Source organism: Sturnus vulgaris, chromosome 1 (genome assembly GCF_052056855.1).
Source record: "Sturnus vulgaris isolate bStuVul1 chromosome 1, bStuVul1.hap1, whole genome shotgun sequence".
Classification (NCBI taxonomy): Eukaryota; Metazoa; Chordata; class Aves; order Passeriformes; family Sturnidae; genus Sturnus; species Sturnus vulgaris.
In genome coordinates, this window is record NC_142243.1 from 72,669,059 (window position 1) to 72,688,427 (window position 19,369).

General features: G+C 36.9%; 1 protein-coding gene across 2 annotated transcripts in view; it reads left to right on the plus strand.

Moving 5' to 3' along the window:
- LYRM4 (LYR motif containing 4) overlaps positions 1 to 19,369 on the plus strand; it is an 84,773-nt gene that overhangs the window by 7,968 nt on the left and 57,436 nt on the right. Inside the window, exon 2 of one of the 2 annotated variants that reach the window (XM_088169845.1) lies at positions 12,892 to 13,012. The exons of the other annotated variant lie outside the window; for it this stretch is intronic. Within the exon in view, the coding sequence (XP_088025971.1) occupies positions 12,892 to 13,012 (121 nt within the window). The remainder of the gene's footprint in view (positions 1 to 12,891; positions 13,013 to 19,369) is intronic. 2 annotated transcript variants of the gene reach the window in all.

A 19,369-nucleotide genomic window follows, 5' to 3' on the forward strand; every position in this document is an offset into this window, starting at 1 on the left:
CTCAGGATACAATGCAACTGAACATTTGATATGATAAAAGAATTCAATTGATTTCATATCCTTTCTTGTTGAACAGAATGTGTCTGAAATAAAATCCTTAAAACATTCTTCAGGAAAATTTGAAGGTCCTGTGCTGGGAATGGTATTCAGAGACTCAGGACTCAGTTCAGTACTTAGGACTACACTTTCTTCAGTATCATATTTGTTACAAAGTCTTAAGAACTTAGATTTTTTTTAACTTTTTTAATAAACAGCAATTGGTTAAATCTCCTTATAGCTTATAAAGAAGCCTAAGCACAAAGTAAGTATTATGTGTGTGGAGCATATATGAATGTATTGGTGTCAAGAAGTCTAGAATTCACTTCTCCTCAAACCCTTTAGCAAAATCCATTTGAAGCAAGCTGTGAATCCACTGTGGAGACTAGAGAGTATATGATAGGTGTGTTAGTCTTATTAGAAAATAATATTAGAAAATATTATCTATCAACAGGTCTTGACATTTCTTCTGCGTGTGCTTTTCTGGCATATCCTAGTCTGGAACCATTAGAGACGTGTTTCTAAATCATTAGCTTGTTTAAAAGTAACACTGTCTTATTTTTACTGCCAAAAAAAGTGCGTGTCTGAAAAAAAAGTTAAAATATTTCCCTGAGACTATAATTCATTCTAGTATATTGTTAGTAATTATTAATCCTTTATGGTATTGAAGCTTTTATAATTGAATTTCTGTGACTTTAAGTGCCTTTGAAAATAATTCATTGTATCCTGAGACTTCAGTCTTTACAGAATTATCTCCATCTCTGTCTTGCACAGGGTGTGATATCTGCTATCTAGGATTTGCTTGCAGGATACACATGGTATTGTTGCTTGGTAGTGTTTGTTTACAGGCATTATATGTTTCCCCAACAAACATACAGATTATGACAATACTCAGCTACAGTCACACACAGATGCAAACATCCATTAATTGTTTGCCTAAGCAGGAGGGAGAAATGTGTGTGCAGATATCCACAGAGCCTTGGTGTTGGAGAAATTGGTTTATCTTGTGAGGGTTACACATTGTGTGAATGTTAAATTTCTGCAGACTATGTTAGAATAGCAATGAAAGAACCAAATGTGGCTGGGGTGGGTGGTTGGGGGTATGGTTCAGAGCCATCATTTATTTTGTTAGTCACAGTTAAAAAAAGGGGAACTAAAAGTGGAAAGGGCCAGGTACAAACCATCACATTTCATAAAGTTTCAGGTTGAATCACTAATAGAATTCTTTGTGAAACAATAATCCATTCATCCATCCATCCATAAAATATATTCAGTGTTTATATTTATTTAAATAACATCAGACTGCCTCAGTCTCAGGAAAATGTTTTAAAGTCAATACAACTCAAATGAAATGCATAAGACAGTTCTTGAAGCTTATAGCTTGAATTATGCTGACAATGTCAAATTGAACTGTATTGTGTTGCCACGAAACTAACCTGCTACTAAGTTTCACAAAACATCTTTGACTCATCTAAAACATCACAGCATTTTTCTAGTACAATAAGTTAGCAAATACGTTTTCAAATTAATGGTCTTTGTATGTAAATAGTTTTGAAGGGAGGAACATTGATTGACTGATTTAAGTAGTAGCCAAAATAAATTAGATGTCTCACTCGTAATGTTTTTTTCCCTGATCTGACTAATTTACAGTATGAAAATAAATGTTCAAGTGTTTTGTTTACATTACAATAATAAGCAATGCATTTCATGTAGAATGCTAAATAGGTTTCTTGATTTCCAGAGCTATTGAGCACATTTTTTACTAAATTTAATTCATTATTTTCAGTTCATAATTTATCCCCAGAATTGCTGCCCATTATTTGCAGCTTTTGCATGGAAATATGAATACTTATCAAACTGCTGCTGGCACTCTCACAGTCACTTCCAAAAGCAAATTCAACATGGGATGAATATAGTCCTATAAGCTACAGCAATACAGGGTTGGACAAAAAAGTATACTGTCCATATATCTGTACAAAACTCCTTGTTCTGTGAACTAGTGGAAATGCTTACTAACCTGCATGGACTTTGAGGCTTGATCTGGGCTTTTATTTCACAACAATTTGTTGAAACCCTTGAAGGATAAATTCTCTCTCCATGCAAGTTATTACTGCCATTAGCTGGGGACCTTGTGCTTCTGCAGCTTGTGTTGGTAATTTGTTCCTAGATTGGAAACTTTTTCTGCTGCTCCGGGGAGTTGAAGGTCATGTCTCATGTGAAAGAGAAGGTAATCTGCTCTGGCCATAAAATGTTATGCTGAAAACCTTATGATAAGTAGATCACTCCTAATACCTCTTTTCCTCTCCTAATATCTCCTGCAGTAACCTTAGCCAGTACTTATGCGAGTTACTGAGTTTTGAGCCAGATGTTAATTCCACATTTAGAGTAAATGTAATCTGAGAATAAATTCTTGCAGCCAGCAGCCATGTGCTTACGGGAGGAAAAGGAGCTGGTGTTTACTGTATGTTTTCTTTTTCCTTGCTTGCAGACAGAGGACAGAAAGTGCTACCATCACTCATGTGAGTGACTACTTTTCTGTAACTTTTAATTAGCTAAGTATTGTCTGAGGGGTTTTGTAGCCCATTTTTGGCTTGAAATGCGGAATCTTTTTTGATATATAAATGTACCAATCTGAACCTAGACTCATTAAATAGAAAGTATAGAGATATAGAAATATAATATGGTCATTTTTTTCGTTCATAGTGTAAGATTCTTAGAGAGTGTTAAGAGGTTGACTGGAAGAGTTCAAGAATTACTGACCTTAGCGTAGCTTCACCTCTAAATTTTAATGTCTATATTTAACGTACTTGGGATTGCCTAGATTAAAAGGTGTTTGTCAATGCTTCTCTTCTTTAAAAAGGAAAATTGACTGCTCTCTTTGTCTTCCTGAATACTTCTGTTCTGTCACGGTAGTTAAACTGTTCAAGTGCACAGAAGATCTGTCAGCAGGTTTATTGAATGACTTCTGTTCACTGGACTAGAATACCTTGAGTTTTAAATTTAATCTCATTTTTCTGTCTGATATTAAAATATATATTTTCGGATCAAAGTATTGCATTGTGTGCTGGGATCTACAGTTTGGAGAGTAGATCTACATTTTGAGAGCTAGAGCTCATACATAGCCCAAAAGAAACATTTTGGCTAGTAGCTGCTCTTTGCTTCATGTTTGGCAGATAGATAATCTGTAGGAAAAATAATAGGAAAAAGCGTGTAACCCTTTTTTTTTTCTTTCTTTCTTTAATGTGAAGTAGCTTTGAAGAATGTTGTGTTATTTCACTTGGGTTTTAGTATTGCTTTGATTCCTGTTTTATTTCTGGACTTCAGAGAAATGCATAGGATCTGTAGGTCCTGAGAAGCTGAATTTACTTTACTGAAGCTAGCGGAGGTCTTGGGTGTGTCTTAGCTGGTCACCATCATGCCCCAAAGATAAAGAGCTGTGGACATAGTATTCCATAACTTGCCTGCAAAGGGTCTGGCTTTTTAAAGTGCTTGCTTGTGCAGGTAACACTTGGGAGGTAAGAGCTGTGGAGTGTGTTAAGTCAGGGAGTGGGCATTTCTGGAACTTTATGCCTGGTGCACAGGGCTGTTGTGTTATTTATGGGGATGAAAATCCACTGTGCCTACCTGAAAACCTCAAATCTGCCTCACTGCATGAGGCATCAGTCATTCAGCATTATCAAGCAGAATATTATTTTTCCTTCAATCCTTACCTCTGTTCACCATGGGTCCTCCTGGTCTTCCTTCATGTAAGAAGCTGCATCTGATTACCTGTGGGGGATGAAGTGACACTCGGAGTTTGTGTCCTTTGCATTTCTGGGTTAGTGTTCAACTCAGGAGGGGGGTTTTAGTCTCTTTTTCTTTAATCCTGATGTAATCATCTCTAAAGTCTGTGTAGACTTCCATATCCTGCAAGTAATTAAATAGAAATAATACAGAAGGAAATACCTAGTTCACTTGACTTTCTCTGCCTTAAGTAGTGTTCATAGTGTACAAAATAACCCACATTTCTTTTTATTCTGAGCCTTTTGTAATAATTAGAGTAATATAGATCTGAGCTTCCTGAAACATTACGTGCATTGTCCAAAGGCATATATTTACAATCCCAAATGTCTGAAAATTATATTCAGTACTCTGTTGTATGCACAAAGTAGGATGCTGATTTTATTACAAATTCCGAATTGATTTTTTTAGGCTCCAGATTTGACTAATAGGCTTTGCATATATTAGAATTTTATGTGCTGCTAAGTAATTTCAAATATCCATCATTGTTGTCAAAATTGATGTTGTAAATTTGCTAAACTGAATATTCTTTGCTATAAATGAGGGAAGGTCATTGAGCCAAATGGTGGTAGGATGTGCAGTGGGGGATGATTGTTATTACTGGCTGAGGTATAAGGAACAAAGATTTTTGGATAAGTAGTAAAGCTGATAGAAATGGATGAGTGAATAAATTTTGGATAGTAACTTCAATATTCTAAATCCTGTAACTTCCAGTATGTTGTTTATAAACAGAGCAGGTGGTACGTTACTTCATGAGGGTTGTTTAATAAATTTTATTTGTGGTTTATTTTTGCTTTTGTTATGAGATTACTGGACCTACCTAATTTCAATGCAATTTCTTCCATTTGGACCTATGATGTTTACATCCTTCTGTCTCAGAAATCTCAGGTTTACTTGAGCAAAAATCAATGGGCAAAATTAACTGTCTTTATTGCTAGAATCCAAGGATCACTTTTGCAAAGTAAAACTTTTTTAGGAGTCTGTTCAGTATACTGAAAATTACTAGTCTGTCAAAATGGCCAACAAAGCTTCACCTCAGATGACCTTCACAGAACTGTTTCTCTAAGTCTTTTGTAAGTCAAAATATCTCATTTCTTTCAAAACTGTGTACTATTAATACATTTCTGATACTTGACCCCTTTTCTCTTCTAAGGAACTGGCATAATTTCCATATTAAAATAGTATGTGTCCTGTACCTACATATTTACTATATCTTTACTTTCAGAAATAATGCTGTGCTTTAGAAATGTCCTATCAAAACTTTACCATCATCCAGACCAACCATACTGCAGTCCAAGAAGTTAGAATATCCCAAGACTTTATGTCCTGCTGCTTAACTTATATGCACTTAGCAACTATTATTACTTCATCAAAAGCAAATCATTTCTTTGCACTGTCAAGTGTAAAATACTTGCATCCAGAAAGGCTGATTAGCACCCAGTGCTTCCCTAAATGAAATCACCAAGAGGTGTTTAACCCTCTTCAGCATACCCAAGTCACAGAATCACAGAATCTGGAGAGCTGGCATGGATCCACAACAATCATCGAGTCCATCTCCTGGCCCTGCACAGGACCTTCCCCAAGAGTCACACCACGTATCTGAGGGCATTGTCCAAATACTTCTTGAACCCTGTCAAGCTGGTGCTGTGACCACTTCCCTGGGGAATTGTTCCAGTGCCTAACAGCCCTCTAGGGGAAAAACGTTTTTCTAATATCCAACCAAATCTCCTGTGACTACTCCAGGCTATTCCCTCGGGTCCTGTCACAGGGAAGAGATCAGTGCCTGCCCTTCCTCTTCCCCTCACAAGGAAGTTGTAACTGCAGTGAGGTCTCTTCTCAATCTCCTCTTCTCCAGGCTGAACAGACCAAGCAACTTCAGGCACTCCTCATATGGCTTCCCCTCAAGGCTCTTCACCATCTTTGTCACCCTCCTTTGGGTGCTCTCTAACAGCTTAATATCTTTCTTATCTTATGGTCACTAAAATTCCACATGATATTCAAGGTGAGGCTATACCAGTGCAGGGAGAACCTCTAGCCATGCTGGAAAGAGAAATGTTGGCTACAGCATTGGACTAAAAGTAATCTTTCCAGAAAAATATTGTAGTAGCTGTACACAGCAGGCCAGGCCTTTTTTATGAACTGTTCGGAAACAGCAGTACAGCAAATGGAGTGGTATACATCTGTCTCAAAAGGCAGAAGAGAGAAATCAGCCTTGTCAGGTTTTGAACTTATCGTTTCAAGGCATTCCCTGCCTGGTAATTGGACTGCTGAGCTACCCTGGTGTCCTGGTTGTGGAGCAGTTGGCAGGGGCTTGGCAGTGAAAGCTCAGCAGAGAGCTATTACTCATTTCAGGCCATCAGGACACTTCTCATCTGTAGCAAATTCAGGTTATAGTTCCTGCAGCACATCCTTGCCTGGTGCCTCGTTAACTGAACAACTTGTGCAGTTGGGTCCTTCACTGATAACCCTCTTTTTTAGCCTCTTCTCTTTAGCCTCTGCAATATAACATTGAAATTGCAACTCTAATTAAGATTAAAAGAATGCTTTCGTTTGGACATCTTTACTTTTCTCTTTTAACCCTGACCTCCTGAAAAGCACTCTCTGCAGAGATTCCTTACGCTTAGAATTAAGCCAATAGCTAGTTTTGTTTTAGGAATATAGCAGCAAAAATGTATGTTTCAATGAATTGCAAAAATAATCATAGTTAAAGCTTTTTCCCCACAAGGGCAGCCAAGCAATTGAGCTTGTTTTCTGAGCAAGGTGGTCTGGTCAACATCCTGTCTTTCAAGACTTGACTGGACAAAGCTGTGAATAATCTGATCTGATGCCATCACTGACCCTCCTTTCAGCAGGAGGTGGGACTAGAGACCTCCTAGACACATTTCCAATGTGAATGATTTGGTGATCCTGTTGATCAGGTGAATCCATGGTGGATCCATGCTCTCTGCTTTGAAATGTGTACAGACACAAACTGATGAAAAGATATAGTCAGAAAAAAGTTCTGCTTCTCTGAAAACATCCACAAGTCTTTCTCTCTAAAAATCTAGGGAGGCTTTTTTGGGGTTAGATTGAAAAAAGAAAATGAAAGGAAATTAATGGAAAAGGTTCAAGTTTTTATTAGACGTTTTGAGATCTGGGATGCAAAATAGCAATATTTGCTTTATAAATAAGTTACAAATCCTTGTATTATATGCAGTGGGTTACAGTCACCCTCTCTCAAATATATTTTCTAATGTTAATCAGTTTTTATTCCTATTCTCTATTCTTTTAGGTTAACTCTCTCTCATAAATTGTCTCTAGTGCTGTTCTATTCCAGACATATTTCTTAGCAATTGCATTGGAATTCATGTTTTGTATGTTAGCGGAGAAGGTTTCTTTCTGTAGGCTTTTTGTGAAGACTGTGCAGTGACTGTGCTTCGTTAAAAAATTCAAAGAAATAATACTGAGTTAACCAGCAGTCCTCTCTTTCTTTTTCTTTACTCTTCCTCCTTTCCCAACATCCAGCCACCACTCTGACCCCCCCAAAGAAATCCTGGTTGCAAGAATAGGCTTTGCTTTGACTTTTAGAAAACAGCCAGGTCTAGTTGTTGTTGTGCTGTAAGTTGAGGTGGCAATGCTGAAAGTGTGTTTAGTGATGGAGTTTGAGGAACAACTTGTTGATAAAATGTTGTGTCCACAACCCTCTGTTGGTCTTGGGTTTAATTAGACCAGTCACAACTATTTCCCTGTGAGGAATTTAACTCTCAGTCTCAAACACATATCTGTTGTAAAGTGTTTATTTTTTTAGTCTTAGATAGTAATTTCATGCAACTTTTACTTCACCTTAATTGGTATCTTTTAATGAGACCTTTATAGAGGAAAAAATATTGTAAATATATGCATATACATATATATATATACACATATATGGAAATATACATGTGTACACATATATGTCTAAATAAGCATTCCTTCAGGAGTAATTCTGTACATAAAGGCATCTTCACTAATGCTGGTAAAACTTTACTGTGAGCTAAAATTATTTTTCTGTAGATGTTTTTTTGTTATTAAAACCTTCCCTTTTTAAATGATATATAATTCTGAAAATTTAGATGGGCAAATGTCATCTATTGCACATTTTGCTAGTAATAGCAGGAAATTCTGAAAAGTCATCCTGTTGCTACCATAAGTTAATAGATGTTACTTGGAAGGCAGCAGGGGTAAGAAAATAGAGTTTAGTAAAAGCAAACTGACCTTTTGTGAAAAGGGTCCCTCACTTGATGTAATGTTCTCTATTGTAGATGAGTATCTCACTTATACACATTGTGTCTTTAAATGAGAGTATCATGAACTTCATTCCAGAGCTGTTAACTCCAGTGGGCTTCCTAGAGCTTGGCTACTGCTCGCTTGCCTTAATTTATTGAATGCAACTCAAGCTAAGAAGGAAAAATGCATTTTACTCTAGACCTTTTCCAAAAGTCTTGAATATGAATGGTGGCCCCTTCCCTTGTGATCTGTTTTGCTTGCACAGAATGTGTACCACAACTGTCCTCTCCCATCTTCATGTGCGTGCTCAATGGCCAATAACTTGTAATAGCCATTGTGTTCCGCAGTGTGGTGCCCGTGACTGTGATGTGACCTGTTAATATGTTGCATTTGTTGACAGGCACAAAGCCAAGATGTCAACATGTTTGTAAAGATATCTTGGAAAGATGACTTAAACCTATAGCGTAGTGCGATACTGGTGAACGCAAAGCGGTGCTGAGAAAAACATTGCTTGGCCAGGTTTATTTTGAAAGCTCAGAACTGTGTACTTAAGCAAGTATGCTTGTGTGATGTTTCAGCTGCTTTTCATTTACCAGAGCACAATGATTTTTTTTTTTTTCTGGTCAGGCATGACATAAGCAAACATTTTGAAATAAAATATATAAGTCCCCAAGCAGTTATTATTTTCTGAAGTATCTGGATTGTGATTTCATTTTTCATTAATCGTTGTTTCAGACTTTGCTTCCTGTAGACTTCATTTTTATGAGGACACATTAGGCTTTTGATTGTGCTTCAGGGAAGAAAACAAGAACTCTTTGAAGGTAGAGTACTGGGCCAAAGACTGCTTTCTCTTTAGTTTTTATTATTATTTGGTAGCACTGTAGTCTCATAACATTAGCAGGCAGTGGCCATTGCCTGAGAGTCTGTGGTAATGTTTTGGCCCTGGCCTCGTTCTCCTTGTTAACCCCCAACCACTCCTGCTTTCTGCTGCTGTGCATCTGTTGCCTTGTGTAGTCATCCACCTGTGGTGGCTTTGGTCTGAAGCCATTGCACTGAGTCTACTGCCCATCGAGGACATTCTTTTGATTTAATTGGGAATTAATTGTGTGACAGATGCACGTAAGTAGGGATCACAAGAGGTGTTGCCAGTGTGCATATGTATGAGAGCACTGAGTGAACATATTCAACTATACACTCTTGCTTGGGTCCTGCTATCACTAGGTCACTGGAGAAGTCTTTGCAGAAGATAAAATCAAAGGTGTTCTCTATTCAAATTTCAGAGCACTTGGATGATAAAAGCAAAATACCTTGTTGTGTCTTTCAGCCATTTTTCAATATCTGTTTTCAAAGAATAGGTGAGGAAAATAATGAACTGTGAAATGTAGTTTAAGACTTAATTTAAATGATGTTTCCTCATGAATACTACTGCATTAGGAACTAGGCTTTCCCCGCAGGTCTACAGGAGCTCTTTGAGTGTACTCTATCCAAAACTGCTTTCCTATTCTGTTTCGCTGGAGACTTAGCTTGATACCTTCTCACTGAAAGGTCCCCTTTGTTTGTGCGACTCGCTTGACCTTTCTGATGGGATCAATTGCAAACTCTAACCATCAAAGTCAGTACTGCTGTATTCTGTCCTCCTCAGTGATGTTGCTCATCTAGTTCTATGGACAGCTGATAAAGCTCACTATTCTGCAAAAAAAGCCCAAAACGGCAAAAAATGAAGTTAATTCTTATAGTAGGTTGGCCTTCTGTCAATATCCCAAGTTGGACTGGCTCAGCTGGGGCCAAGTATCAGACTGACTGTGCTGATCTAAAGGGGGCAGAGGGAGAGTTTGTGCCTACCAGGATGGCAAAATTGAAGTAGCTCGTCTTCGCATTGGCTTAAACTTGTTGCAATTCCTTTGTGCCCCTTTGGGTAAATAATCATCCATAAGGTACAGCCATCACTTCACTTGGCAGTCTTCAGCTCCCACACTGTCTGCAGATAGTGCTTCTTCTAGGATTATGTAAAGTTTTATGAAGACAACCATGCGTTCACAGCCACTGGCATTTCTAGGTGTGCCTCCAAATGTCATGGGTTTGGCTTTGGTGTGTTATGCTCATTGAACTGAAAATACACTCCATTAGAGCAGAGCAACTGATTAGCTGACCAGTCTGTTCATCAGCCAGAAGATCTCTGTAGCAGTGCTCTGTAAAAAAAAAAAAACCAAACAACAGATACATGTCTGAATGAACAGGTTATTCTCATACATGTATATCTTTACTATGTGTTGCTTACACACACTACTTTCAGAAGGGCTTAGTTTTTCATAGATTTGAAGCAATATTGCATTTCATATGGTAGTTCTAGCTTTTAATGCATTCTCAGTTCAGAAACTGTTGAAATATAGTGTTGAGGTGCTGAATTGACACTGCTCACAACTGCTGTTACATATAAAAAGATGTTCTTTAAGAGAAAAAAACACACACACACATACAAAAAAAGCCTTCCAGTTTGTTTATATCTTGACTTAACACTTTTTACATAATTTTAGAGAATTTTAATGTTGGTAAAATATTTCCCTGGCACCTCTCAATGGGGAAGAAAAGATATTTTACAGTCATTATAATATTGGATTTGAGCTCTGAATTGAACTCATCCTTATTTTAAGTGATACATTAAATCTCAGTGTAACTTTGGTGCAGAGTAGTGGCAGGCTATAGAGCTAGTCTTTGAAATGTGTTTAGAGAGATACGGATTTAGCTGTAGAATTAAGATTGTTAAAGCCTATGTAAAATAACTTCCTTTGGGTGTTAAAACTCATAAAGGTTTAAAAAGATAGAAGGTAAAAAAAATGGAAGATAAAAGCAGTGCAACTTTGTGATTATAGATAAAGATTGGTCTGTTTTCTATGTACATGTCTTTTCTTTTTCAACAATTGTTGAGAGCAATTAGAGAAAGAGAGAGAAAATGGAACAATTAACACACCATATGCACAAAACAAAACAAAAAAACCCACCTCCAGTTTGTAGGTGTTATACTGAACAAGAATTTGGTTTTGTCCCATCTATCTTTTTTTATGTAGATAGCATTTACTCATTTGTATTTCGTTTTGAAAGACTTGTACCCACTAATAGATACTTGCTGTTGTTGTGGTATTTTCTTTTAAGCTAAATATATATGTTTGTCGCTGTATCTCTTGGAAACCTGTCCTTTCTTTCAGCAAATATGTTTTGCACAGTTTAACCCTTCATATACATATGGGATGATTTGAAATCTCTCCATTATCAAGTGACAGAATTACGCTATATATTAATGATTTGAGGTTGTTTCTTTTCCAGAAGAAATAATCAGCTTCCCCTTCATGTCTAGCTAGGACAACAGCTGCAGATGAGATTGAGCTTCCATACTTAATACATTCTATTAACTTCACACATCCGAGCACACACTCTCTGGCTCCCTCACACACCCCAGTGTCACATTATAGGTGACCAGGCCCTAATTAAAAGCGCACACCATCTGCCGGAGTGCGGCGGCAGAGTGGCACTCCACAGCCATCCTGATTCCTGTGATTGAAATGTATTATTTATGAGCTCAAAGACAAAATACACTGCTTGGCTGGTGAAAGCTGCAATTAGGAGCTGGATAGCACCATCTAATGGAATGGAGTGCCACTGGCTATTCATCTGCCCTCTTCTTGCTCTCTCCTCAGTCTCCTCCCCCAATAATTCTATTTTTCAGTCTTGTTCTTGGATTTTCTATGATAGTGTTTCAGACAATCTTGTCTCTCGTGTTCCATTTCTATACAAGATTGGAAAAGGTTGTTGAAAGATTAAACTAATTGTGGGGGCTTTTTGCAGCCTTTTGTTTCCTTCTAGTGCCACACAGGGTTTTGCTTTCTGCAGCAAAAGTGATACTAATGTGATGTGGTGGTACAAAATTGGAACACGAGGAAGATAGATGAGCAAGATCAGTTTACGGCTTTTCTCCAGCCCCTCCCAAGGAGCCATTTAATGGAAGTATCCATTGCTCCATCTGAAAGTTTTATTTTCAGACGGAAATTGGCCGTATTTGGGGAGGGAGGGAAGGGAGGATGACAGTACACTACAGACTATGTGAAAGTTCTTTACTGTGTTGGAAAGAAAAGGCAGGATTTGGGGAAACTTGTAGCTTTGGACCTTCCTCTCTGGAAGCAGAGATCATAACTCTTCCAGCTTGCAGAAATCATGTCCTGTTATTGCTTCTTAGTGGCGAAATGGATGAGGAAGTGTTGGACTGAGGGGTGAAATACACCTTGACAGGAGAGGAAAAAGATGACAGGGAAGGAGCCCTTTTTGTGTTAACTGGTCCATCAATCTACCTTTGCTGACTGCTAGATTACAACATTGCATCTCGTAGAAATGTATATTTTATTTAGTGTCTGGCTCAATGACCTTTAGAATATGCAGGTTAAGAATAATCACACTGTTTCAAAGTAATCTGGGGAATGATTTTCTGGTCCTTAGCCTTTTTCTAATGTTCTTGAGTTTTGCAGTGTTCCATGCTGGGCATCCAACAGTATGGCTTCAGCACAAACAAACAGTTAGGACTGAACTGATACTTGAAATATGACATTTTTTCACAATAACCTCCAATAGAACTACTTTTTTTAAAATTACAGGATCTGATTACTGCTTCTACTCGGGCAAGACAATACCCTGAATAAAAAGATATATGTCTAAAACTGAGCAAAAATATACATATGGGGGGTGTGCGTTTTATTTTTTATATCAACGTGTTTTAAAGAATGTTGAAATGACATAAATCATGGCACATCTATGAATACATATCCTCTTATTGTTTGTGTTTAGAACATACGCCATCAGAAGGATAAGAGATGCCTTTAGAGAAAACAAGAACATAGCAGATTCTGAAAAAATAGAAGAACTACTGAGTAAAGCCAAAGCAAACCTAGAAGTTATTCAACGGCAGGTATGTTTATTTCTCTCATTTTATAGGAGTTGTCCACTACTCATTTAACTGTCTTATGCCACTAGAGATGGAAAAAATAGATCATTGCTCAAACCATCTCTAGATGAACATCAGTTTTTGTCTGAATTTGTTTGTCCTTCCATCATAGGTTCAGAAGGGCGACTTTGACACTCACTTCAAATAGTCTCACTTTCTTCTGTGTTCATTTTTTCCCATCTCCAGATACAGTGTTAGAGTAGTAACGGAACTAGAAAATCCTGAAGTGAATTAAGTAAATGTCGGCTAAATATGTCCAAACAGGCTGATAGGTTTTTCTTTGGAAATGTGAGTCACAGGCAGTATTTTTCTTCAACCTTGTCTGAGTAGCATTTACAGCATCTCCGTTCCTTTCACTAAGTACCATGTTACTAAGAAATTAAATAGACTTGGTTGAACTTTAGATACTTTTTAACTTCTCATTCATACCTGCTATCTATCAAAAGTGACCACTAAAAATTGGAAGTAAGCAAGTTTCTGTGCCTGAACTCTCTATGGGCACTTGCAATGCTTAAGCTGCTTCTCCTTGCAAAATCTGTGCTTGCTGACACCAGTCAGAGCTCAGCAGTACTTTCATTAAACACTGAATGAATATGTGCACCTGCTTCTCCATGTTTGTTTGTTTGTTTTTTTTTAATATATCTCTTTAAACAAAACCAGCATGTCAGTTAGATGGGTTCTTATTTTAGAATGGAGCTGGGCCCTTTAATTTGACAATTAAGTATGGATACTTAGGTACAAGTTATTTTTTTTTTATTTTCTTCTGCCAGGAACAGGTGTTGTTTAGTGCTACCATAGTTTTGCTATTTTTTTTTAACCCAAACACCACTATTTTTTTTATTTAACTGTTTCTCAAAGAAGCAGTTTGGATTGGATTGTTCCAATGCAATTACATTTGAATGTTGGGGTGTTTTTTCTCAGATCTGTAGGTGATAATTGGCATTTTCAGCTCTTCTAATTCTTGCTTAAGATAAAGTCTTGCTAAATAAAAACTTTCAAACTTTTTTTCTCAGCAAAACATGATTCTACTGATCTGAGTCCTTATAGTTCTGGGACAGATTTTAAAATAAAACTCTTCTGTCCTCTCTAAGTCCTGTGTAAACCCATATGACTTTGTTTCTGTAGACACTAAAAAAAGATACTGTTTCTCTAAAACAGACTCTTGACAGGCTGGACTTTTGTCTAGTGTAGGGGTCTTGCCTTGCACATTTTTTGAAGTTTTCTTTTAGCCGAAAAATTGTCCCTCAGCATCAGTCAGCATCTTTCTGTTATGCATTTGTTACTGTGTCACTGGGACATACCAGAGTAATTCAGAATGGCCTCAGGTATTGCTAAGCCTGCAGGGTTTTGCATGTGTGTTTCAAACAGCAACTGTTTAAGAGGCTTCTCCAACATGAAAAATCTAATTGCTGAAGTTGGTTTTAAACTGGATCACTATCATTACATGTAAGAATTTCAGGGAAAATACACGTGAAAAGCAAGGAATATTAAAGATACTGATGCAACTTCCCATTTTTAAGACTGTTAAGACAGTGACACTTACATTGAAATATCTCTTTAATGTTGCACTTCTAGACATTTTCCAGACAAAGTACAATCACGATGCATTCACTTTTGGAAGGGTTTATCTTACATGTTTTCAAGTGTAATGGATAATAAATGTTATTATACAGTAACATAATAGGCAATGGAACTTTTTAACAAAAATTAATCAGAAGAAAATTATTTTATCAGGATAATTTTTTGATGTGCATTCCTGCAAGAGTTGATTGTTTGGGTAATAAAGACTTTTTTCCCTGAAAAACTGCAAACTGTTTTGCTTTGCAGAACTTCTGTTATGTTTCAGTGTCATCTGATTCCCATCTGTAAAGCAAGAGATAAATCTTGTAAAAATAGCAATACTGTCTTAAAAGCTTTTCATCAGGACTATTAAAAATCCGAGCATCTATGTTCATATTAATATTTACTTGCCGTCAAATTTCATCATGCTCTGTAGAAAAAGTTCATTCTGCCTCTCTGTTTAATCTAAGTAATGAAGTCATCTGACATTATTAAGACTTTAAAACTAACCAAGCATATTATAAAGTGCTTTTATTTTTAAATGCAGAAGCACTGAAACAAACATGAGATCTAGCATTTAGTTTTTTGCTAAGTTTGGGGGTTTATTATGATGTGGTTCATCTTGGTATTGCTGACTTTTTTCCAGTGTGTCAGTAGAAATTAAATAATATCCCTCTTTGCTGACAATTTGTTGTTACTTTAAAATCAAATTTATATTCACTTTACATTCTAATTTATGGTTTAGTCATCAAAGTGATCACTGAAGTGTAAGGTTCATAAATAACTATTTGAATCAGCCTAGTGCGAAATGTGAAGTAGTGACAGATTACTGTCATTTTGTTCATGTCAGTCACTGTACAATTTGCTTGAGTGTTATAAAAGTAGCTTTATAATGCTGAAAAGCATGGACCAACATGAATCTGCAGCTTAGTCCTCCTCTGGTTATTATTCGTTTCAATTTTATAATAGCCCAGCTAAAGGAAGGAATAACTCATTTTCAAAAGTGTTGGCAAAGATTTGTGTGTGTGTATTTACTGTGTAAACAACAAAATTTTGTGATGTCCTTCCCGTAGAGAAAGGTGTTATGAGAAATGCATTGTCACAAATAAGTGTGAAATAGAAAGTTTTAAAAAGTTTTGAGGTGAAGTCTTGATGTTGTTTGAGGATTGTTTTAACGGCCATTCCCCAGCTAGCTAATATGATTTCATTTGTGAGTTTCTATAACTATTAGTAATGTTAATATGTTAGTGGTAGGAGAATTTGCACTGAAATGTACTGCTGCTGCTGAAAATTCAAGATTTATAAAAGCCACTTTGAAGATTGGCTAATATTGAGTGTTTTGAAGTTTTCTTTATGCTATTCTGTCTCTCGAGTTTTGAACTGAAAACATAACAGTGAAGTTCAAAAGCTATAGTAGACATGTGTGCTCTGATTAAAGCCTTGGTTTTGTTTATAGGATGTGTCATTCTTCCATATTTCTTTGTAGTGCTTTCTCCTCTGTTTCCTCAGTTTTATATTGTAGCTAGAAACTGCCAGTCATCTTGTTGTCCAGCTAAGAAGGACTGTTTATTTTTCATGGCAGCTCTGAGCCTTTATTAACAGTTTTACTGGTTTTAACATCACACAACTACAGTACTCTTCAATAAAAGGATTTTAATATTTCACGGCTTTTATTTGTCTCTTTAAATAATCCAAACTGATGAGAATCCGGTTTGCACAAACCTTAATCAGGGAGACAAGAGATGTACCATTGAATGCTCAGACAGTTGGGACTTGTGTATCTGCCTCCTTACAGCTGGCTGGTCATCTTTGTTTTTTAAGGGAACAGATAAACTTTTCTTTTGAGTCTGAGTTGTTTTTCCTCAGGCTTGACCTCTCTTACTGTACCCTTCAGATGTGTCAAATGAAGGAATGTGGTGTTGAAGCATGAAGCCTCAGTTAGAAAGGTTCCACTGATAATGATAAATACTGAGTACTTGCAGCATTTTTCATGTTTGGAGTATGTTGTAAAGTACATTTTAATCCTTGAAATATCCATTGCTTGTAGCAACTTTAGCTCCGTTTCTCTTAATGAAATGCTTCATGACTATGCCTTGATAAAAGCCCATGTCATACTTAGTGTGAGATTTTGGTCTCATATTCTTATGTTTCTCCAAAGTCAAAATTATTAGCGTGGCCTTGTACTGAAACTTGTGTAAAATAAGAGCAATTCTGCTGGATCTTTTATTTTTCAGCAAGCTAAGTTGCCAGTGCAGCTGTATGTAGCCAAGTACTGTCCCTTCTTGAGGTGGTCATTAGCAGTATCTTATCTTGGCAATATTGTGAATTTGAGTAACGTTTGAATGGAGGTGGAAATTAAACTGAATCAGTGTACTAATACAGCACTCATTATGAATTGATAACAATATAGCCATGAGGAAACTTTCTGTTAATCAAAATAATATAAATATTAAAGCATGTTTAATAAATATTACCAAGACAAGCAACTTCAATTATAGTTGCTATAAAAAATGAAAGGTAGAAGTACTACCCCAGTTTACTAGACCTGGTTTGAACTGACTGCTCATCCTTTGAGCAGCAAATAGTCCTATATTAGTGATTGTTAAGGTGTATGTACTTCTGACTGAAAGCATTTTGTTGAGTATTTGGAGGACTGGTACCAATTAACACAGTTGTGAGTTTGTGAAATTGGAATTGACTCTCTGAAGGAACTTAACAAACTTTAAGAAACATTCTGGGTATCTGAGCAAGTTATGTTTATACTGAAGAGCACTGTAGGCTGGCCTTTGCAGGAGAAGATTAATTTTGAAAACTCTTGTTAGTATTAGCTTTGGGCTACAGGTCGTATTTATGTCTAATTTTTAATGAATATATAAGAAAGTTGCAAAATACTGTGTAATATATTTCATTATGTTGGCAGCAGTTCTGAGGCCACGGGGAAAGAATAACTGGAAAAGCTCTTTGGCCACAAGGGGCAGCACCACACTACTGTTCAGGAATGTGTATGGTATTGGCAGGTCATGTCTTCCTACGGGCTGACAATTCTGTTGGAGGTCTAATATGGATTATTCTTATCAAGCTTGCCACTGCAAGGAAGTTTTAAAATCACAGATTATTTTACTACTTTTCTTAAGAAGATCTTTGAATTTTATCTCTTTTTTTCCCAGCTTCACAATGGCAAATACCCATTTCTCTACAAAAATGCATTTTTTTCTACCACAAAATTGTAGACTTACAGTTCTTAGATAAGAGGATTGCCCTTGGAAGTTTGCTGGGGCTTTCACTTGTGCCATGTATTTTTATTTATTACAGTTGGACATCATTTTCCATCCAGGATAGAGCTGACATTACACCCAGAGAATTTTTCTTATCTCTCCAGCCATTTACCTATACTTAAACAAGTGTAGACACAGTAAAGTTTTCAAATGCTTCATTCACAGTAGAAGAGCGAGTGGCATAATCAAACAGTGGACAAATATCCTGGTAAACAGCTTTATCAACAGCTACACTGTATCCATGAACTACCTATGCACTTCTAAATCCTTGGATTGGCAGCTAGAATGCATTTCTCTTGCTCCTAGCATGTTGCAGTCCTGGTAGTCAGTTTTTAATTGCTTTACCACATCATGAGTTCTCACTTGTTTGGTTCCTTACCTGCAATTACAAAAATTATGCTGGAAGCTTGTGGCAAAGCCACAAACTGAATTCAAATCAGCTGACTTGGTGTTTAGAAGCCACTGGGGGTATTTTCCTGTATTTGGTGGTGGTTTTAATTTTAATTTTTTTTTCATTTCAAAGCTCTTTGGGGTGATATTTTTGGGTATTTTCTTTTCCTTGAGGTAGTTTAAATCGTTTTGTTATGTTCATGTTGCATTTACTTTACATGTGGTTTGAAAACTTAAAATACTTAATAACAGTAACCTACTAGGAAGAATATGATTAAGAAAGCAACAGAAATCCTTAACATATATTAAAATTCAGAGCTCTTGACTTAGACACAGATGCAGATGAAGAAATGTAAAACATAGGATGGATAATACCTGTCCTTCAGTAAACAAAAGAAAGCTTCAAATTGCATCTGGGAAACTAAATTCAGAGCTATACTGGTTTTGTATTTCAGTAGGAGAGTAAATACATTTTATGTGCAGTAAACATCCATAAGGTTTTGGGGGTTGAAAAGGGGGATAAACGAAGAGAAAGGTGTCATAGGAGTGACTTTGAAAAAGGTTTGGTAAACTTAAACAGAAACCCAGCTGAATCAGAGCTTGTCCTTTCACAGAACTTGTTAGCAATGAGGTCTGTTTTGGCCAGCTTTTCCAAATACCTTTCATCTTGGCATGTAGGCTAGCTTTGGAGATGTGCAACCTTGGAACAGATGCCAAAAGCCCAGAGCTGTCTTATCAGATTAATTTCTGGCATCTGAGGGCGCAGGAAGTGTAATAGACATTTTACTCGTCTTCAGGTGGCATGGCTCTCCAGGTTACACCTGTGTGAGTCTCCAGAGCAGTGTTACTCCTTAGGCTTTCATTTAACTCTCCTGATGGAGAACAAGATTGTGTTTTCACAAGTGATTTGCTGCTGTTCATTCTGCTGACTAAATTACAAGTGGCAGGTTCTGTCTGCAGTATTAAATTCCAAAGTAGATTGTGCATTGAAAATAACCTTTAGGCTGCCAGCAGCAGAGGCAATTCAGAGGTAGAATGAGGCTTTGTCTTTCTGATGTAAGAGCTTAGGGTAAAACACAGCATTTGATGTATGCAG